The following is a 21,667-nucleotide window of genomic DNA, read 5'->3' on the forward strand; positions in this document are numbered from 1 at the left end:
AGCTAGCTCAGGTAATTCAACAGGTCCAATAGGTCATGGCCAGGTACAAGAGGCGTGCACGGGAACCAATGGTCAAGGGTATGTGCTGATGAGTTGGGTGGAGCCAGACCTTGATTGATAGTGGTGTCACTTTTGACCAGTACTCGATGGCATCACATGACAGCCATGACCTTCCACACTACAGGGGACCTCATAGAAACATTTCAAATGTTAAAAGGCCTGGACAGAGTCAATGTGGCAAAGTTGTTTTCCATGGTAGGGGAGCCTAGTACAAGAGGGCGTGACTTCAGGATTGAAGGGTGTCCATTCAGAGCAGAGATGCGGAGAAATTTCTTTAGCCAGAGAGCGGTGAACCTGTGGGATTTGTTGCCACGGGCAGCCCTGGAGGCAAAGTCATTGGGTGACTTTAAGGCAGAGGTATCTGAGTAGCCAGGACATCAAAGATTATGGTGAGAAGGCAGGGGAGTGGGGCCTAAATGGGAGAATGGATCAGCTCATGATAGAACGGCGGAGCAGACTCGATGGGCCGAATGGCCAACTTCTGCTCCTTTGTCCTATGGAGACCTGAATACTTCGCCCCAGGTGGGACGGGAGATTGGTTTGCGAGCTGGCGTGTGGCCTCCGCTGGTTAAGGCCCTCGGAGTGCAGACCCAAGGTCCCCAGTGCCCAGCTGAATGCCCCCTTCTCTCCATCCTGAGCAGCCCAGGGACAGAGGCTCCCAATCAGGCCAGTTTTCAAGAACCTCAGGGAATCTGTTCCCCTCCACCTGGTGAAACGAACCCATGGGAGAGCTCGGAATGGAGCATCTCTGGTGCTACGATGTGCCTCACTCGATGTTGCAGGCTAGGTAATTTGGGTAGAGGATGGTTTGCTTATTCTGTCTATGTACTTACAGAGACAGTGCTGCCTCTCCGAGCTTCAGATGGCTGCTGTACATAATCCTCGTCTCAGAAAGACGAAGATAAGATATCTTTATTAGTCACATGTACATCGAAACACACAGTGAAATGCATCTTTTGCGTAGAGTGTTCTGGGAGCAGCCCGCAAGTCTCGTCACGCTTCTGGCGCCAACATAGCACACCCACAACTTCCTAACCCGTACGTCTTCGGAATGTGGGAGGAAACCGGAGCACCCGGAGGAAACCCACGCAGACACGGGGAGAACGTACAAACTCCTTACAGACAGCGATGGGAATTGAACCCGGGTCGCTGGCGCTGTAATAGCGTTACGCTAACCGCTGCGCTACCGTGCCTGCGGGAATCATCACTGCCTGTCAGACCGTGACTTTTGTGCAGATTTAAGGTCTTGACCTTCGAACACTTACTTTTCCTGCCCAGGTGGGCAAAGGTAATGCTGAATTTAATCATCAGTGGGTCTTTTTATGCTTGGCAAATGGTATGCTGCAGGGACTGATGTCCGAGCCTTCGGCTCTTGGCGTCGAAGTTACAGTTGTTAAATTTGGGAGTGAAAAAAGTAGGATTGGGAGGCAAATATAAGGAGAACATAGAACAGAGAACATTACAGCACTGTACAGGCCCTTCGGCCCACAATGTTGTGCTGACATTTTATCCTGCTCTAAGATCTATCTAACCCTTCTCTCCCACATCGCCCCCCCCCCCCATTTCCCTATCATTCATGTGTCTGTCTAAGAGACTCCGAAATGTCCCTAATGTATCTGCACCCACAACCTCTGCCGGCAGTGCGTTCCACGCACCCACCGCCCTCTGTGTTAAACAACTTACCCCTGACATCTCCCTTATACCTTCCTCCAATCACCTTAAAATTATGTCCCCTCGTGTTAGCCATTGTCGCCCTGGGGGAAAGTCTCTGACTGTCCATTCGATCTGTGCCTCTTGTACACCTCTGTCAAGTCACCTCTCATCCTCCTCCTCTCCAAAGAGAAAAGCTCAACCTATCCTCATGAGACATGCTCTCCAATCCAGGCAGCATCCTGGCAAATCTCCCTCTGCACCCTCTCTAAAGCTCTGCACCCTCTCTAAAGCTCTGCACCCTCTCTAAAGCTCTGCACCCTTTCTAAAGCTCTGGACCCTCTCCGAGGACATAAGGAACTACAAAAGGGGAAGTTAAGTGATTGGGCAAAGATCTGGCAAAATAGAAGATACAGGAGCCTGAGGGCACGTACCACCAGGCTCAAGGACAGCTTCTACCCCACTGTGACAAGACTATTGAACGGTTCTCTTATATGATGAGATGGACAATCTACCTTGTTGTGACCTTGCACCTTATTGTCTACCTGCAATGCCCTGTAGCTGTGACACTTTGCTTTGTATTCTGTTATTGTTTTTACCTGTACTACCTCAATGCACTCTGTACTGACTCAATGTAACTGCACTGTGTAATGAATTGACCTGTACGATCGGTTTGCAAGATACGTTTTTCACTAGACCTCGGTACGTGACAATAATAAACCAACACCAAGTCGAAGATGGTGCAACACCACCACCAACAGGACTTAGCCGGTCCTGCAAGTCCCTCTCAAGCACAGCTTGAACAGTACAACACAGCAACGGGCCCTTTTAGGCCCACAGTGTCTCTACTGACCATGACGCTAAATTAAACTGATCCTATCTGACTTCAAGTGATTCCTATCCCCCCATTCCCTGCCTGTTCACGCACCTGTCTAAATGCCTCTCAAACCCCCTCTGTCGTATCTGTCTCCCACCACCTCCCCTGTCAGCCCGTTCCAGGCACCCACCCCTCTCTGTGTAAAAACAAAACCTGCCTTGTAAATCTTTAAATTTTCCCCCTCTCGCCTTAAAGCTGTATCCTCCGTTATTTGACATTTCTGCTCTGGGGACAAAGTCTGCCTCTCATAGTGTTCTAAACCTCTATCAGGACCCCTCCCGCCCCCCCCCCCCCCCCCCCCCCCCCCCACCGGCTTCTGGATAAAACAACCCATTTGTCCGACCTCGCCTTGTAGCACATGCCCTCTAATCCAGGCCGCGTCCTGGTGAACCTCGTCTGCACCCTCTCCAAAGCCGCCACGTCCTTCCTGTAACGGGGGCAACCAGAACTGCAAGTGCGGCCTAACCGAGGTCTTACACAGCCGCAACGTGACTTCCTGACTCTTATGCCCAACGCCCCGACCGATGAAGGCGGGCGTGCCGTATGCCTTCTTCACCGCCCTTTCCACTTGTACTGCCACTTTCACTGAGCAATGGACTCGCAGCCCACGTTCCCTCTGTACCTCAGTGCTCCTCGGGGGCCTGCCATTCACTGCATGTTTGCCCCTTTACATCTGCAACATCTCATTAAACCCCACCTGCCACTTCTCCACCCGTATCTGCAGAATCAGAATCAGATAGGATGCGGAGCTGGGCTGAGAAGTGGCAGATGCAGTTCAATCTGGAGAAGTGTGAGGTGGTACACTTTGGAAGGACAAACTCCAAGGCGGAGTACAAAGTTAATGGCAGGATTCTGGGGAGTATGGAGGAGCAGAGGGATCTGGGGGTCCATATCCACGGATCCCTGAAAGTTGCCTCACAGATGGATAGGGTAGCTAAGAAAGCTTATGGGACGTTAGCTTTCATAAGTCGAGGGATCGAGTTTAAGAGCCACGAGGTAACGATGCAGCTCTACAAAACTCTGGTTAGACCACACTTGTGTCCAGTTCAGGTCGCCTCATTATCGGAAGGATGTGGAGGCGTTGGAAAGGGTGCAGAGGAGATTTGCCAGAATGCTGCCTGGTTTAAAGGAGAGACTAAGGGAGCTGGGGCTTTACTCTTTGGAGAGGAGGAGGATGAGAGGTGTACAAAATATTAAGAGGAATAGATAGAGTGGACAGCCAGCGCCTCTTTCCCAGGGCAACAATGCTCAATACAAGAGGGCATGGCTTTAAAGTAATGGGTGGGAAGTTCAAGGGGGATATCAGAGGGAGGTTTTTCACCCAGAGAGTGGTTGGGGCACGGAATGTGCTGCCTGGGGCGGTGGTGGAGGCAGGTACATTGGTCAAATTCAAGACATTACTAGATCAGCATATGGAGGAATTTAAAATAGAGGGATATGTGGGAGGAAGGGGTTAGGTAGTCTCAGGCGAGGTTTAAAGGTCGGCACAACATTGTGGGCCGAAGGGCCTGTATTGTGCTGTCCTGTTCGATGTTCTATGTTTATTTTCACTGTCTTATGACGTGAAATTTGTTGCTTTGCAGCAGCAGTACAGTACAAGACATAAAATTATTGGTATTGGTTTACTATTGTCACTTGTACTGAGGTACAGTGAAAAACTTGTCTTGCAAACTGTTCATAAAGATCAATTCATTACACAGTGCATTGAGGTAGTATAAAGGAAAACTATAACAGAATACAGAGTAAAGTGTCACAGCTACAGGGAGGTGCATTGCAGGTAGACAATGTGCAAGGTCACAACAAGGTAGATCGTGAGGTCAGAGTTCATCTCATCGTATAAGAAAACCGTTCAATAGTCTTATCACAGTGGGGTAGAAGCTGTCCTTGAGTCTGGTGGTACGTGCCCTCAGCCTCCTGTATCTTCTACCCGATGGAAGAGGAGAGAAGAGAGAATGTCCCGGGTGGGTGGGGTCTTTGATTATGCCGGCTGCTTCACCAAGACAGTGAGAGGTAAAGACAGAGTCCAAGGAGGGGAGGCTGGTGTCCCTGACGCGCTGGGCTGTGTCCACAACTCTCTGCAGTTTCTTGCGGTCCTGGGCAGAGCAGTTGCCGTACCAAGCTGTGATACATCCAGATAGGATGCTTTCTATGGTGCATCGATAAAAGTTGGTGAGTGTCAAAGGGGACAAACCAAATTTCTTTAGCCTCCTGAGGAAGTAGAGGCGCTGGTGAGCTTTCTTGCCCTTGATGTCTATGTGGTTGGACCAGGACAGGTTATTGGTGATGTTCACTCCCAGGAACTTGAAGCTGTCAACCCTCTCGACCTCAGCAACATTGATGTAGACAGATGCATGTACACCGCCCCCTTTCCTGAAATCAATGACCAGTTCTTTTGTTCTGCTGACGTTGCAGGAAAGGTTGTTGTCATGACACCATTCCACTAAGCTCTCTATCTCCTTCCCGTACTCCGCCTCATCGCTGTTTGAGATACGGCCTACAACGGTGGTATCATCTGCAAACTTGTAGATGGAGTTAGAGCAGAATCTGGCCACACAGTCATGAGTAGATAGGGAGTAGAGTAGAGGGCTGAGGACGCAGCCCAGTGTTGAGAATAATCGTGCCGGAGGTATTGCTGCCTATCCTCACTGATTGCGGTCTGTTGGTTAGAAAGTCAAGGATCCAGTTACAGAGGGAGGTGTTGAGTCCCAGGTCTCGGAGTCTGGAGATGAGTTTGCTTGGAATTATAGTATTGAAGGCAGAGCTGTGGTCAATAGACAATTGTCTAACGTAGTTGCCTTTACTGTCCAGATGCTCCAGAGCTGAGTGTAGGGCCAGGGAGACGACGTCCGCTGTGGACCTGTTACGGCAGTAGGGGAATCGCACTGGGTCCAGGTTGTCTGGGAGGCCGGAGCGTGCCATGACCAGCCTCTCAACTCTGTTCCATCGCAGGACCGCCCCCTCGATGACGGCCGATCAGGGGACACACTGGGGCTGCCCGTTTCCCCCCACCGGCTGCCTCCACCAGCGAATCAGAAGCAGCGTGAAAACGTGTGACCAGAACAGACAGGTGATTAACTCAAAGGCAGATCCCAGCCATGCGGGTTCCCCAGCGCACCAAGGTACGTGAGTAAATGCATGGTGGAGAATTAGTCTGTACTCCGCACCGTCCCGTCACACACTCCTGGGGACGGGGTCGGACACAGGGTGAGGCTCCCCCCGCACCGTCCCGTCACACACTCCTGGGGACGGGGTCGGACACAGGGTGAGGCTCCCCCCGCACCGTCCCGTCACACACTCCTGGGGACGGGGTCGGACACAGGGTGAGGCTCCCCCCACACCGTGCCATCACACACTCCCAGGGACGGGGTCAGACACAGGGTGAGGCTCCCCCCGACACCGTCCTGTCACACACTCCCGGGGACGGGGTCAGACACAGGGTGAGGCTCCCCCCGCACCGTCCCGTCACACACTCCCAGGGACGGGGTCAGACACAGGGCGAGGCTCCCCCCACACCGTGCCGTCACACACTCCCGGGGATGGGGTCAGACACAGGGTGAGGCTCCCCCCGCACCATGCCATCACACACTCCCAGGGACGGGGTCAGACACAGGGTGAGGCTCCCCCCGACACCGTCCTGTCACACACTCCCAGGGACGGGGTCAGACACAGGGCGAGGCTCCCCCCGCACCGTCCCGTCACACGCACTCCCGGGAACATAGTACAGCACAGGAACAGGCCCTTCGGCCCACGATGTTGTGCTGAACTAACGAAGCCAATGACACCCAATCCCTTCTGCCTGCACACGGTCCGTATCCATTCTCTTGTGCCTACATGAGAGTCTCTTAAACGCCCCTATCGTAGCTGCCTCCACCTCCACCCCAGCACCACATTCCAGGCACCCACCGCTCTCTGTGTACAAAACCTGACCCGCACACCTCCTTTGAACTTACCCCTTCTCACCTTAAATACATGCCCTCTTGGTATTAGATATTTCGTTCCTGGGGAAAAGATTCTGAGTGTCTACTTTATCTCTGCCTCTCACAATCTTATGAACCTCTGTCAGGTTTCCCCTCAGCCTCTGCCACTCCAGAGAAGACAACCCGCGTCTGTCCGACCTCTCCTTATAGCTCATGCTCTCTAATCCAGGCGGCGTCCTGGTGAACTTCCTCTGCGCCCTCTCCAAAGCCCCCGCATCCTCCCTGTAATGGGGGCGACCAGAACTGAGTGCAGATGCGGCCTAACCAGAGCTTTATAAAGCTGTGACGTGACTTCCCGACTCTTGAACTCGCTGCCTCGACGAACAAAGGCAAGCATGCCGTAGGCATCTTCTTTACCGCTCTGTCGAACTGTGCGGCCACTTTCAGGGAGCTGTGGGCTTGGACCCCAAGATCCCTCTGTACATCGACACTGTTAAGAGTCTTCCCATGAACAGTGTACTGTCTCTTTACACTTGGCCTCCCAAAGTGCATCACCTCACAATTGGCCGGATTAAACTCCATCTGCCACTTCTCTGCCCACGTCTGCTACTGACCTATATCCTGCTGAATCCTTTGGCAACCTTATACACAGCCACACCACCACCAATCTTCATGTCATCTGCAAATTTCCTAACCCACCCATCTACATTTTCATCCAAGTCATTTACAGGTATGTACATATTGCAAACACGGAAGTCCCAGTACAGATCCCTATGGAGCACTACTAGTCACAGGTTAGATCCAGAGTGAAGATCCCTCGACACTATTCCATCGCACACTCCCAGGCCTGGAGTTAGAAGCAGGGTGAACTTTCTGTTATATCCTATTCTCACAGGGAAGAGAAGATAGAACATAGGACACTACAGCACAGTCCAGGCCCTTCGGCCCACAATGTTGTGCCGACATTTTACCCTGCTCTAAGATCTATCTCACCCTTCCCTCCCACATCGCCCCCCATTTCTCTATCATTCATGTGTCTGTCTAAGAGTCTCTTAAACGTCCCTAATGTACCTGCCCCCACAACGTCTGCCGGCAGTGCGTTCCACGCACCCACCACTCTCTGTGTAAACAACTTACCCCTGACATCTCCCTTATACCTTCCTCCAATCACCTTAAAATTATGCCCCCTCGTGTTAGCCATTATCACCCTGGGAGAAAGTCTCTGACTGTCCACTCGATCTGTGCCTCTTGTACACCTCTGTCAAGTCACCTCTCATCCTCCTCCTCTCCAAAGAGAGAAGCCCCAGCTCGCTCAACCTATCCTCATAAGACATACTCTCCAGTCCAGGCAGCGTCCTGGTAAATCTCCCTCTGAACCCTCTCTAAAGCTTCCACATCCTTCCTATAGTGAGGTGACCAGAACTGAACACAATACTCCAAGTGTGGTCTGACCAGAGTTCTGTAGAGCTGCAACATCACCTCATGGCTCTTGAACTCAGTACCCCGACTAATGAAGGCCAAGACACCATACGCCTTCTTAACAACCTGAAATATTTATGCTGGGGAAGGTGGGAGTTGTGGATATTTTTGCAATCAGGATGCAAAAGGCCCTTTGGCCCAACTCGTCCGTGCTGACCACGGTGCCTTCCCCGAGCCTGTCCCGTTTGCCCGCGTTTGCTTCGTGTCCGTCTACACCTTTGCTGTCTTTGTACCTGTCCGGTGATGGTCCACCGACGGGGGACACATTGGCGGGGGACCCAACCTCAGGGCTCCCCTATAAAAGGGGAGGGGAGACACCAGGAGCGAGCTTCTTCAGGCCGAGATGGGCCGAAGGGCCTGTGGCTATGACTCTGCTGTGACCAGCCCCCGCCTCTCCCACCTACCCCAGGGCAGCTCACTCCAGATGAAAAACTCACCCCTCGGGTCCCCTTTAAACCTCCCCCCCCCCCACCTTAAACCCGTGCCCTCTAGTTTTAGACTCCCCCTACCCTGGGGGGCAACAGACGGCGACCATCCCGCCTTATCGACGCCCCTCGTGGTTTTATAAACCTCCCTCAGCTCACCCCTCAGCCTCCTTCGCTCTGGGGAAAACAGTCCCAGCCCCGTCCGGCCTCTCCTTATAACTCAAGCCCTCCGGTCCCGGCGACGTCCCCGTGAACCTTTCCCACACCTTCTCCGGCTGAATCCCACCCTCCCTTCAGCTGGGCGACCAGAACCGCACACAATACCCCAGGTGGGGGTCTCACCGACGCCGTGTACAGCTGTAACGGGACGTCCCACCTCCTGTACTCGGTGCCCCGACCGATGAAGGCCAGCGTGCCCAACGCCTTCTTCACCGCCCTGTCTACCTGTGTCCCCACCTTCAGGGAACTGTGTCCCTGTACCCCTGGGTCTCTCTGTTCCACAACACTCCCCAGGGCCCCCTTCATTCACCGTGTGAGTCCGGCCCTGGTTTAACTTCCCAAAATGTATCACTTCGTACGTGTCTGAGTTAAATTCCATCGGCCGTTCCTCGGCCCACGTCTACGCCCGCGTTTGGCCCTTTCCTGTCCGTGTACCTGTCCCAATGTCTTGTACCCGTCCCCACCTCCACCACAGCTCATTCCACACACCCACCGCGCTCTGTGTGGGAAAAGTTGCCCCTTTAAACCTTACCCCTTCTCACCTTAAACCCGTGCCCTCTAAGTTTTAGACTCCCCCTACCGTGGGGGGGAACAGACGGTGTTGTCTACGCCCCTCCTGGTTTTATAAACCTCTGTCGGCTCACCCCCTCAGCCTCCTTCACTCTGGGGTAAACATTCCCGGCCTGTCCAGCCCCTGGAGACTGCCCTGCGTCCTCTCACACCCTCCCTGTAGTTGGGCGACCAGGACTGCAAGGGTTAAACGCAAGTGCCAGCCTTGTGTGTCTGAGTCACCCTGACAATTTGCTGCATGGCTGGGCGCCCTCAATGAAAGGGGATCGTCATTATTCCTTGTGGCTTATCCCCCCCCCCCCCCCCCCCCCAACCAGCCCTTATGAAGGGCCGCATTGTCCAGCAAGAGGCCTTCAGGAGAAGGGATCTCTTTGTGTCCCTCGCAGGCTTGACATAAATGACACACTGTGTTGAATTAAACTCTCTGATGAGGTAACTTTTGGGGAGGGCGGGGTGCTGGGATGGGGGGAGGAGGTGATGGGGGGATGTGTTTCTGATATTTTTATATATTTCCCCTCCAACCCCGCCAACTCTCTCCGTCTCCGCCCATGTCAATTCAATTCAGAACATGTCAATTCACTGCAGAACATGTCAATTCACTGCAGAACATGTTCATTCATTGCAGAACATGTCAATTCACTGCAGAACATGTTCATTCACTGCAGAACATGTCAATTCACTGCAGAACATGTTCATTCACTGCAGAACATGTCAATTCACTTCAGGACATGTCAATTCACAACATGTCAATTCACTGCAGAACATGTCAATTCACTTCAGGACATGTCAATTCACAACATGTCAATTCACTGCAGAACATGTTAATTCACTTCACAACATGTCAATTCACTTCAAGCTTCAAAGGGACACCTTAAAAATTGTATCCCTCTCACCCCCTGGTTGTTGTTATTGTTGTTGTTGTTGTATATTGGCCGCGCAGGTTATCGGTGCAGTGCAGGGTAGGACTGGCCTGTGCACAGCAAGATCCCACAGTCACTGCTTTGGCAAACCTCAAACCCCACACACACACCCCCCCCCCACAGCACAGAAACAGCCCATCAACCACCCATCTACACCGAACCCATTCCGTCCTCCCACCACCCCTCCCCAGATTCTACACCTCGTCCACACACCTGAGGGTGGGGAGGGCAATTCACAGCAGCCAATTAACCCACCAAACCTCCCCCCCACCACTTCTTATTCTGGCTTCTGCTCTCTACATTTCCAGTCCCGATGAAGGGTCTCGGCCTGAAACGTCGACTGTGTATTTCCCTCCACGGATGCTGCCTGACCTGCTGAGTTCCTCCAGCACTTTGTGTGTGTTGTAACATAACTTGGTGAAAGTTTGGAGAGAGTTTTCAGAGTGCAGAGAAAGCTTGGAGTGAGTTTTCAGAGTGCAGAGGAAGTTTGGAGTGAAGTTTGGAGTCACTATGAAGCAGTGACTCTCAGAGTGGTTATAAACTTTGGAGCGGGTTTACCTATTCAGGGGAGCACTTGCAGTGGATTCTCTGAGTTTATTATGAGCTTACAAAGTTTGGAGAGAGTTTGAAGTATGTTTGGGGAAAGGTTGAGTGAGTTTCTGAAACTTGGAGAAATTTTGCAGCAAGTTACAAAAGTTCTGGGAGAGTTTAGAAAGGGTTTTAAAAGATTAAGGAAATATTAGAGCGAGATTCAAAAGATTAGGAAAAGTATGAAGTGATTTTACAAAGCTTGCATTGAGTTTTTAGAGCATTTGTGTTTTGGGGAAAGTTTGTAATAAAGTTTGAAAACTTTTCCACTCCACTAAAGTGAGAGTGAGTTTAAACTGGTGAAAATTTGGAGAGGATTGTTTGTGGGAAAGTTTAGAACAAGTTTAAAAGTTTTCGGAGTGATTGGAGTTCTTTGGAGTTTATTTATGAAAATTTACAGCCAGTTTGCAAAGTTTGGAGAACAGAACAAGTTCAGGGTGACGGGGCCCTGGGGAGTGTTGTAGAACAGAGATACCCAGGGGTACAGGGGCACAGTTCCCTGAAAGTGGGGACACAGGTAGACGGGGCGGTGAAGAAGGCGTTCAGCACGCTGGCCTTCATCAGTCAGGGCACTGAATACAGGAGGTGGGACGTCCCGTTATGGCTGTACACGTCGTCGGTGAGACCCCCACCTGGGGTATTGTGTGCAGTTCTGGTCGCCCGGCTGTAGGGAGGGTGGGATTCAGCCGGAGAGGGTGCGGGAAAGGTTCACGGGGATGTTGCCGGGACCGGAGGGCTTGAGTTATAAGGAGAGGTCGGACAGGGCTGGGACTGTTTTCCCCGGAGCGAAGGAGGCTGAGGGGTGAGCCGATGGAGGTTTATAAAACCACGAGGGGTGTCGATAAGGCAGGACGGTCGCCGTCTGTTTCCCCCCAGGGTACGGGAGTCTAAAACTAGAGGGCACGGGTTTACGGTGAGAGGAGGGAAGGTTTAAAGGGGCAATTTTTCCCACACAGAGGGCAGCGGGTGTGTGGGACGAGCTGTGGGAGAGGCAGGGACAGGTACAAGACACCGGGACAAGTACGTGGACAGGAAAAGGTGTAGAGGGATACAGGCCAAACGCGGGCAGATGTGTCCGGCTCAGGGAGGCACCTCGGTCAGCACGGACGATTTGGGCCGAAGGGCCTGTTTCTCCGTTGTGTGAATCGGTAACTCATTGTTTCAAACAAGTTTGAAGTTGGCTGACCAAGTCCAGAAAAAATTTTGCAAAGTTTATACAAAAAAGTCTGGAAGCAAAATTACTGGTGTTGATAAAGGGAGAGATTGGGGAATGTTCGGACAAAACATCAGATGTTTCGGAAAAAGATTGAATCGGGTTTGTAGAGATAGCAGAGAGCTTAAGTGTTTTGTTTAGTTTTAGGGGAAACTTGCAAGTATTCAAGCAATTTGGCCTCAGCTTTGATGTACTGGGCAATGATGCAAGTTCGCAAGATTAGAAGAGGGATTTGGTTACGGTCGGAAGTTCACAGAATTCCGAGATTAGGAGTCAGTTTGCAATGAGAGGGAGATAACAAGGTTATGAGACACTCTGAACCCTGTTTCGAGAACACTTGGGAATCGGATAAGGAAGGTTGGAACAATTTGTTCAGCTCCCACTAACGTTCCCTCTCACTCTCCCATGTCGAAGGAACTTCCTCTAACCCCCTCCCCTCACCCTCCTGTACCTGGGGAGTTCCCTCTAACCCCTTCCCCTCACCCTCCTGTACCTGGGGAGCTCCCTCTAACCCCCTCCCTCACCCTCCTGTACCTGGGGAGCTCCCTCTAACCCCCTCCCCTCACCCTCCTGTACCTGGGGAGCTCCCTCTAACCCCCTCCCCTCACCCTCCTGTACCTAGGGAGCTCCCTCTAACCCCCTCCCTCCCCCTCCTGTACCTGGGGAGCTCCCTCTTGCCCCCTCCCTCACCTTCCTGTACCTGGAGAGCTCCCCCTCCCTCCCCCTCCTGTACCTGGGGAGCTCCCTCTCGCCCCCTCCCTCACCCTCCTGTACCTAGGGAGCTCCCTCTAACCCCCTCCCTCCCCCTCCTGTACCTGGGGAGCTCCCTCTCGCCCCCTCCCTCACCCTCCTGTACCTGGAGAGCTCCCTCTAACCCCCTCCCTCACCCTCCTGTACCTGGGGAGCTCCCTCTAACCCCCTCCCCTCACCCTCCTGTACCTAGGGAGCTCCCTCTAACCCCCTCCCTCCCCCTCCTGTACCTGGGGAGCGTCACACAGTCACATGACACACAGCCGTTAGTCAGGATCGAACCCGGGTCTCCAGCACTGTGCGATAGCAGATTAACCACTAGATCATCGTGCTATTCTATGCTGTGCTCCTGCCCAACTTGGCAGGTCGTCTTCAACTTTTAGCACCTTTAACAACCCGGAAACTGACTAAACAGCAATAATTGTAGATCCCGGTGCAGGGAATTATTGAAGCCTTGGTTTTTATTTTAGTTCTGTTTAATATCACAAACAACAGCATGATAAACACATAGAAAGTGTTCTGACTCTGCACCCTGGCCTGCTGATTGTTCGGGTTGACCCGCCTCAGGCCTGTCCCACACAACACCACCACATTCCCGGATTGTGGAATTCTCTCACTCTGCCCCAGCTGGTCATGCTGGGACAGTCTCGCTCCACAGAGTCCGAAGCCGTGGCTGGAAGGAAAGGGACTGAGAGAGAGAGGGGGGAGGGAGAGAGAGAGAGAGAGACATCCTTCACAAGGCAGGGACGCCGTCCTGTTCGACGCTCAGGCCTCATTTCTGACTTGGCCTTGGCCCTGTTACCAGGGAAACTTCTTCTGGTCGAGGATCTCTTTGGAAAAGGAACAGATATAAGAACAAGATTAAACACTGAATATTTAGTCTGTTGCATCAAGAACAGGAAAAGGCTTTTCGTCCTGAGAGAATATTGAGTGTAAATTGGTTTATTATTGTCACATGTACCGAGGTGCAGTGAAAAACTTTGTTTTGCCTGCCATCCAATACAGATCACTTCAAATTGGTACATCAAGATAGTACGAAGGGAAAAGCAAAAACTGAATGCAGAATAAAGTGTCACAGCTACAGAGAAAGTGCAGTGTAATAAGGTGCAAGATCGCAACAAGGTAGATCGTGAGGTCAGAGTCCATCTTATCGTTCAACAGTCTTACAACAGTGGGATAGAAGCTGTCCTTGAGCCTGGTGGTCTGTGCTTTCAGGCTTTTGTATCTTCTACCCGACGGGAGAGGGGAGAAGAGAGAATGTCCGGGGTGGGTGGGGGTCTTTGATTATGTTGGATGCTTTACCGAGGCAGCGGGAAGTATAGACAGAGTGCACGGAGGGGAGGCTGGTTTCCGTGACGTGCTGGGCTGCATCCACAGCTCTCTGCGGTTTCTTGCGGTCCCGGGCAGAGCAGTTGCCGTACCGAGCCGTGATGCATCCGGATAGGATGCTTCTTGTAAAAATTAGCATGGGTCCATGGGGACGTGCCAAATTTCTTTCGCCTCCTGAGGAAGCAGAGACGCTGGTGAGCTTTCTTGGCCATGGCGTCTACATAGTTGGACCAGGACAGACTGTTGGTGATGGACTCATTCTAGAGTCCCAAACTTAAGTCAAGACCTTAAGTCTTAACAGTAACAAGTGCCTACTCGTATCTTCACTTTAGGGAGAGTATACCGTATCAGTTCAAAGGCAACTTTATTTAACTACTTTATTCTCTTTCTTGAAGGGGTTAAGCTGTCAATATTCACTATTGAGGAGTGGGTATCCCCTTCTAACCAAGGAGAAGAGACTTATAGCTAATGAAGCAGATGAAACAGTTACTTTATTTTAGTTGGAGCATGTTTCATTGAGAGGGAGCAAGTTCTAACAGAGATTATGATCCTACAAAGGTTTCCCAAAACACAAGTACAGTGAGTTGCAGACAAACAGGTTGCCTGTCGCAGAGAGACTGCTCTAGGAAGAGATCCTTCTGGGATCACCTCGAGGATGTGTGCTTGGCCCACTGCTCTACTCTCTCTACACTCGTGACTGTGTGGCCAGGCACAGCTCAAACGCCATCTGTAAATTTGCCGATGACACCGCTGTTGTCGGCAGAATCTCAGACGGCGACGAGGAGGCGTACAGGAGTGAGATACATCGGCTGGGTGAGTGGTGTCGCAACAACGACCTCGCACTCAACATCAGCAAGACCGAGGAACTGATTGTGGACTTCAGGAAGAGGAAGTCGGGAGAACACACACCAGTCCTCACTGAGGGGTCAGCGGTGGGAAGGGAGAGCAGCTTCAAGTTCCTGGGTGTCAACATCTCGGAGGATCCATCCTGGGCCCAACACATTGATGCAATCACAACGAAGGCATGCCAGTGGGTCTACTTTATTAAGAGTTTGAGGAGATTCGGGATGTCACCAAAAGACTCTTGCAAGTTTCTCCAGATGTACGGTGGAGACCGTCCTGACTGGTTGCATCACCGCCTGGTACGGAGGCTCCCAATGCGCAGGATCGCAAGGGGCCGCAGAGGGTTGTAGACTCGGCCAGCTCCATCGCGGGCACAACCCTCCCCGCCATCGAGGACGTCTTCGAGAGGCGGTGCCTCAAGAAGGCGGCATCCGTCACTGAGGACCCTCACCACCCGGGACGTGCCCTCTTCTCGTTACTACCATCGGAGAGGAGGTACAGGAGCCTGAAGACCCACACTCAATGATTCAGAAACAGCTTCTCCCCCTCCGCCGTCAGATCTCTGAACGGTCTGTGAACCCATGAACACTACCTCATTATTCCTCTTTTGCACTCTTGATTTCCTTTTTAATTTATAGTAATTTTTACGACTTTGCACTGTACCGCTGCCACAAAACAACACATTTCACCACATATGTCAGCGATAATGAACCTGTCTGATCTTCACCCCCGTAACTCCCAACGACACCCAATGCCTGATAATTCCTTTATTTTTAACCAATTATCCAGTAATAACCTCACCTGAAGCAATGTTTCAGAAGTGCATTGATCAGGTCAATTGGACGGTTTAGACCAGAAGATATGGGAGTAGAATGAGGCCATTCAGCCCATCGTGTCTTCTCCGCCGTTCGATCATGGTTGAATGTTTTTCCTCAACCCCATTCTCCTGGTGACCCTTCACCCCCTCACCGATCGATCTCTGCCTTAAATACCCCCAGTGACTTGTCCTCCGCCCCACCTCCGTGGCAACGAATCCCACAGATTCACTGCCCGCCGGCTGAAGGAATTCCTCCTCTTCCCTGTTCTAAAGGGACGTCCCTTCGTTCTGAGGCTGTGCCCTCGGATCCTGGACTCTCCCACTCCCACGTCCTCTCCGCATCCACTCTATCCCGGCCTTTCGGTACCCGGGAGGTTTCAGTGAGATCTCCCCCCCACACCTCCCCTCATCCTCCATCGAGTACAGGCCCGGAGACGTCAAACGCTCCTCGTACGTTAACCTTTTCATTCCCGGGGTCATTCTTGCGAACCTCCTCTGGACCCTCTCCAGGGACCCAGCACGTCCTTCCTGAGATACGGGGCCCAGAACGGCTCACAGTGCGGTCTGACCAACGCCTTGTAAAGCCTCGGCCGTACACCCCTGCTTTTAGGTTCCGGTTCTCTCGAAACGAGTGCTGACGTTACATCTGCCTTCCTCACCGCCGACTCAGCCCGCAAGTTAACCTTCAGGGAATCCCACACTGGGACCCCCCCGAGTCCCATTGCGCCTCCGATTTCTGAGTCCCCCCCCCACCGTTTGGGAGATAGTCCACACCTTCATCCTTCCCGCCAACGTACTCGACCCCACCCGTCCCTGCGCCGTGTTCCGTCAGCAACTCCTCCGCCCGCTCTCCCGACCCGTCCAAGTCCTCCTGCAGACTCTCACCCCCTCCTCCGCGACACTCCCCGTCCCTCCCACCCGCCTCGGCCTCCTCTGTGAACTTGGCCACGATCCCGCCATCTCTGCCCCTCCAGCTCACCGACGTATGAAGTGAAATGTTGAGGTCCCAACACTGACCATCATCGAAGATTTATCAGGATTGCAGAGCATGTCTTATGAAGCGAGGGAAGAGATTGCTGCGCCTTTGGCGATGATCTTTGCATCCTCACTGGCCACAGGAGCAGTGCCAGATGATTGGAGGGTGGCAAATGTTGTTCCTTTGTTCAAGAAAGGTAGTAGGGATAACCCTGGGAATTACAGACCAGTGCGTCTTACTTCAGTGGTGGGCAAATTACTGGAGAAGATCCTTAGAGACAGGATTTATGGGCGTTTACAGAAGCATAGGCTGATTAGGGACAGTCAGCATGGCTTTGTGAGGGGCAGGTCGTGCCTCATGAGCCTGATTGAATTCTGTGAGGATGTGACAAAGCACATTGATGAAGGTCGAGCAGTGGATGTGGTGTACATGGATTTTAGTAAGGCGTTTGATAAGGTTCCTCGTGGACGGCTCATTCAGAAAGTCAGGAGGCATGGGATCCAGGGAAACTTGGCTGTGTGGATTCAGAATTGGCTCGCCCATGGAAGACAGGGGGTGGTGGTAGATGGAGCGTATTCTGCCTGGAGGTCGGTGATCAGTGGTGTTCCGCAAGGATCTGTTCTGGGACCCCTGCTCTTTGTGATTTTTATAAATGACTTGGATGAGAATGTGGAAGGGTGGGTTAGTAAGTCTGCTGATGATACAAAGGTTGGTGTTGTGGATAGTGTAGAAGGTTGCTGTAGATTACAACAGGATATTGATAGGATGCAGAGCTGGGCTGAGAAGTGGCAGATGGAGTTCAACCCGGATAAGTGTGAAGTGATACACTTTTGGGAGATCAAATTTGAAGGCAGAATACAAGGTTAATGGCAGGACTCTTAGCAGTGTGGAAGAACAGAGGGATCTTGGGGTCCACGTCCATAGATCCCTCAAGGTTGCCGCGCAGGTCGATATGGTTGTTAAGAAGGTGTATGGAGTGTTGGCCTTCGTTAGTCAGGGTATTGAGTTCAAGAGCCACAAGGTGATGTTGCAGCTCTACAGAACTCTGGTTAGACCACACTTGGAGTATTGTGTTCAGTTCTGGTCGCCTCGTGATAGGAAGGATGGGGAAGCTTTAGAGAGGGTGCAGAGGAGATTTACCAAGATTGTACAGCATGTCTTATGAGGTTAGCGTCTTATAGGTTGAGTGAGCTGGGGCTTTTCTCTTTGGAGAGAAGATGAGAAGTGACTTGATTATGGTGTACAAGATGATAAGAGGCATAGATCGAGCAGACAGTCAGAGACTTTTTCCCAGGGCGACAATGGCTAACACGAGGGGGCATCCTTTTAAGGTGATTGGAGGAAGGTATAGAGGGGGATGTCAGGGGTAAGTTTTTACACAGAGAGTGGTGGGTGCATGGAACGCACTGCCGGCAGAGGTTGTGGAGGCAGATACATTAGGGACATTTAAGAGACACATGAATGATAGAGAAATGGGGGGCTATGTGGGAGGGAAGGGTTAGATAGATCTTAGAGCAGGAGAAAATGTCGGCACAATATTGTGGGCCGAAGGGCCTGTACTGCGCTGGAATGTTCTATGTTCTGTTCCGGGACCTTGCCTCGAACACTGCGGTCTCCCATCTGACAGCCTCCTGTACGCCACCTTGTCAGAGGCCTGCTGAAAGTACCCATCCCAATGTCCTCTGGACACTGCGGCCCCAGGACGTCCCTGCTGAGCCTCCCCCACTCTCCCCAGCTCACCCTTCTTCCTTCGGGAGCGAGGCAGACTGCTGTCGAACTTCCGGCTCCGCTCCGGGGTGGACAGGATCTCCTTCATGTCTTCGTGCTGCTGGCTGGAGTCCGGGAACGTGCGCCAGCTCACCGCCACCACGCTCGGTGGGGAGTCCGTCTCCCCGAACCCTCTCACACCCTGGGAATACAGAGACAGGGTCAGACACGGGGCGAGGCTCCCCCCGCACCGTCCCGTCACACACTCCCGGGGACGGGGTCAGACACGGGGCGAGGCTCCCCCCCGCACCGTCCCGTCACACACTCCCGGGGACGGGGTCAGACACGGGGCGAGGCTCCTCCCGCACCGTCCCGTCACACACACTCCCGGGGACGGGGTCAGACACGGGGCGAGGCTCCCCCCCGCACCGTCCCGTCACACACTCCCGGGGACGGGGTCAGACACGGGGCGAGGCTCCCCCCCGCACCGTCCCGTCACACACACTCCCGGGGACGGGGTCAGACACGGGGCGAGGCTCCCCCCGCACCGTCCCATCACACACTCCCGGGGATGGGGTCAGAGACGGGGCGAGGCTCCCCCCGCACCGTCCCGTCACACACACTCCCGCCGACGGGGTCGGACACGGGGCGAGGCTCCTCCCGCACCATCCCGTTACACACTCCCGGGGACGGGGTCGGACACAGGGCGAGGCTCCCCCCGCACCGTCCCGTCACACACTCCCGGGGACGGGGTCGGACACAGGGCGAGGCTCCCCCAGCACCGTCCCGTCACACACACTCCCGGGGACGGGGTCGGACACAGGGCGAGGCTCCCCCCGCACCGTCCCGTCACACACTCCCGGGGACGGGGTCGGACACAGGGCGAGGCTCCCCCCGCACCGTCCCGTCACACACTCCCGGGGACGGGGTCAGACACGGGGCGAGGGTCCCAACGCACCGTCCCATCACACACTCCTGGGGATGGGGTCAGAGACGGGGCGAGGCTCCCCCCGCACCGTCCCGTCACACACACTCCCGGCGACGGGGTCAGACACGGGGCGAGGCTCCCCCCGCACCGTCCCGTCACACACTCCCGGGGACGAGGTCAGACACAGGGCGAGGCTCCCCCTGCACTGTCCCGTCACACACTCCCGGGTACAGGGTCAGCGATTGCCCTCCCCCTCCCTTGGTGGGGGGGGAGGGGAGGGGGGCACGTGAGTGACTGACCCCCACCTGTCGACGTTCCTTCTCCCTCTCCCGGCGTTCCCGCTGCTGCAGGATCTGGTGTCGGGCCACGTGGTACTCCAGGGCGAAGTCGCTGATCATCTTGCAGAACCCGCCGACGGTGGCCTTCCGGACGTAGGAGCTGGGGTAGCCCAGGTACAGGAGGAAGGAGTGGAACCTGCGCACAGAAAGATCCCGTCAGCCTGGAGGGCGGCAGGGAGCCCGGGGGTGGAGCAGTCGAGGCGGGGGTCGGGGGATCTTAGAGTTTGACTCCCAACCCCTCCATCACGGCTCTCAGCTCTCTCCCGGCGGCCTCGTGTATTAACATAGAACACAGAACAGTACAGCACAGCACAATACAGGCCCTTCGGCCCACAATGTTGTGCCGACCTTTAAACCTCGCCTAAGACTATCTAACCCCTTCCTCCCACATATCCCTCTATTTTAAATTCCTCCATATGCTTATCTAGCAATCTCTTGAATTTGACCAATGTACCTGCCTCCACCACCGCCCCCAGCAGCACATTCCATGCCCCAACCAGTCTCTGGGTAAAAAACCTCCCTCTGACATCTCCCTTGAACTTCCCACCCATTACTTTAAAGCCATGCCCTCTTGTATTGAGCATTGGTGCCCTGGGAAAGAGGCGCTGGCTGTCCACTCTATCTATTCCTCTTAATATTTTGTACACCTCTATCACGTCTCCTCTCATCCTCCTCCTCTCCAAAGAGTAAAGCCCTAGCTCCCTTAGTCTCTCCTCATAATGCATCCTCTCTAAACCGGGCAGCATCCTGGTAAATCTCCTCTCCAACACTTCCACATCCTTCCTATAACGAGGCGACCAGAACTGGACACAGTACTCCAAGTGTGGTCTAACCAGAGTTTTGTAGAGCTGCATCATTACTTCGCGGCTCTTAAACTCGATCCCTCGACTTATAAAAGCTAACATCCCATAAGCTTTCTTAACCCCTATCTAGTTCAGATCCTGTATTAGCCCACCGACCAGCGTCACTCCCTCTGAGATAATCTCGGAGATTACGACAGGATCCGGATTCAGCTGGGGAAGTGGGCCAAGGAACGGCAGAGGGAGTTTAACTTGGACAAGTGCCAGGCATTGCATTTTGGAAAGTTAAACCGGGGCCGGACTCACACCGGTGAATGACGGGGGCCCTGGGGAGTATTGTGGAACAGAGAGACCCAGGGGTACAGGGACACAGTTCCCTGAAAGTGGGGACACAGGTAGACGGGGTGGTGAAGAAGGCGTTGGGCACGCTGGCCTTCATCGGTCGGGGCACCGAGTACAGGAGGTGGGACGTCCCGTTACAGCTGTACACGTCGTCGGTGAGACCCCCACTTGGGGTATTGTGTGCGGTTCTGGTCGCCCGGCTGTAGGGAGGGTGGGATTCAGCTGGAGAGGGTGCGGGAAAGGTTCACGGGGACGTCGCCTGGACTGGAGGGCTTGAGTTATAAGGAGAGGCCGGACAGGGCTGGGACTGTTTTCCCTGGAGCGAAGGAGGCCGAGGGGTGAGCTGAGGGAGGTTTATAAAACCACGAGGGGCATCGATAAGGCGGATGGTCACCGTCTGTTTTCCCCCAGGGTAGGGGAGTCTAAAACTAGAGGGCACGGGTTTACGGTGAGAGGGGGAAGGTTTAAAGGGGCAACTTTCCCCACACAGAGGGCGGTGGGAGTGTGGAACCAGCTGTGGTGGAGGTGGGGACTGGTACAAGACACCGGGACGGGTACTTGGACAGGAAAGGTGAGGTGAGGGAGATTCAGAGAGAGATGGAGAGAATGTGTGTGTGAGAAAGAGAGAGAGACAGAGAGAGAAAGCAAGGGAGAGAGAGACAGAGAGACACACAGAGAGAAACAGAGAGAGAGAGAGAGAGAGAGAGAGTGGGGGGGAGAGAGGGAGAGAGGGGGAGAGAGAGAGGGAGAGAGAGGGGGAGGGAGAGAGAGGGAGAGAGTGAGAGGGAGGGAGAGAGAGAGGAGGGAGAGGGAAAGGAAAAGAGGAAGGTGAGAGAGGGAGAGGGAGAGAGAGAGAGGGAGAGAGAGGGGAGAGGGAGGGGGAGAGAGGGAGAGAGGGAGAGGGAGGGAGAGAGAGGGG

The 21,667-nt window shown here is 53.6% G+C and overlaps 1 protein-coding gene across 1 annotated transcript; it reads right to left on the bottom strand.

Moving 5' to 3' along the window:
• Window positions 1-13,215: 13,215 nt before the first annotated feature.
• si:ch211-63p21.2 (FH1/FH2 domain-containing protein 3) lies at window positions 13,216-19,772 on the bottom strand. The gene is made up of 3 exons (XM_052009788.1): window positions 19,574-19,772; window positions 18,374-18,542; window positions 13,216-13,498 (listed from the first exon to the last, which is right to left on the bottom strand). The coding sequence occupies exons 1-3, from the start codon at window positions 19,664-19,666 to the stop codon at window positions 13,467-13,469; spliced, it is 294 nt and encodes a 97-aa protein (XP_051865748.1). The 5' UTR covers window positions 19,667-19,772; the 3' UTR covers window positions 13,216-13,466.
• Window positions 19,773-21,667: the final 1,895 nt, after the last annotated feature.

Source organism: Pristis pectinata, unplaced genomic scaffold, assembly GCF_009764475.1.
Source record: "Pristis pectinata isolate sPriPec2 unplaced genomic scaffold, sPriPec2.1.pri scaffold_113_arrow_ctg1, whole genome shotgun sequence".
Lineage (NCBI taxonomy): Eukaryota > Metazoa > Chordata > Chondrichthyes > Rhinopristiformes > Pristidae > Pristis > Pristis pectinata.

Coding starts and splice junctions, on each gene's coding strand:
- si:ch211-63p21.2 (XM_052009788.1), bottom strand. CDS start 19,666: ATGATCAGCGACTTCGCCCTGGAGTACCACGTGGCCCGACACCAGATC. Junction 18,543..19,573: donor GGGAGAAGGAACGTCGACAG/GTGGGGGTCAGT, acceptor CTGTATTCCCAG/GGTGTGAGAGGGTTCGGGGA. Junction 13,499..18,373: donor TCGCTCCCGAAGGAAGAAGG/GTGAGCTGGGGA, acceptor CCTTTTCCAAAG/AGATCCTCGACCAGAAGAAG.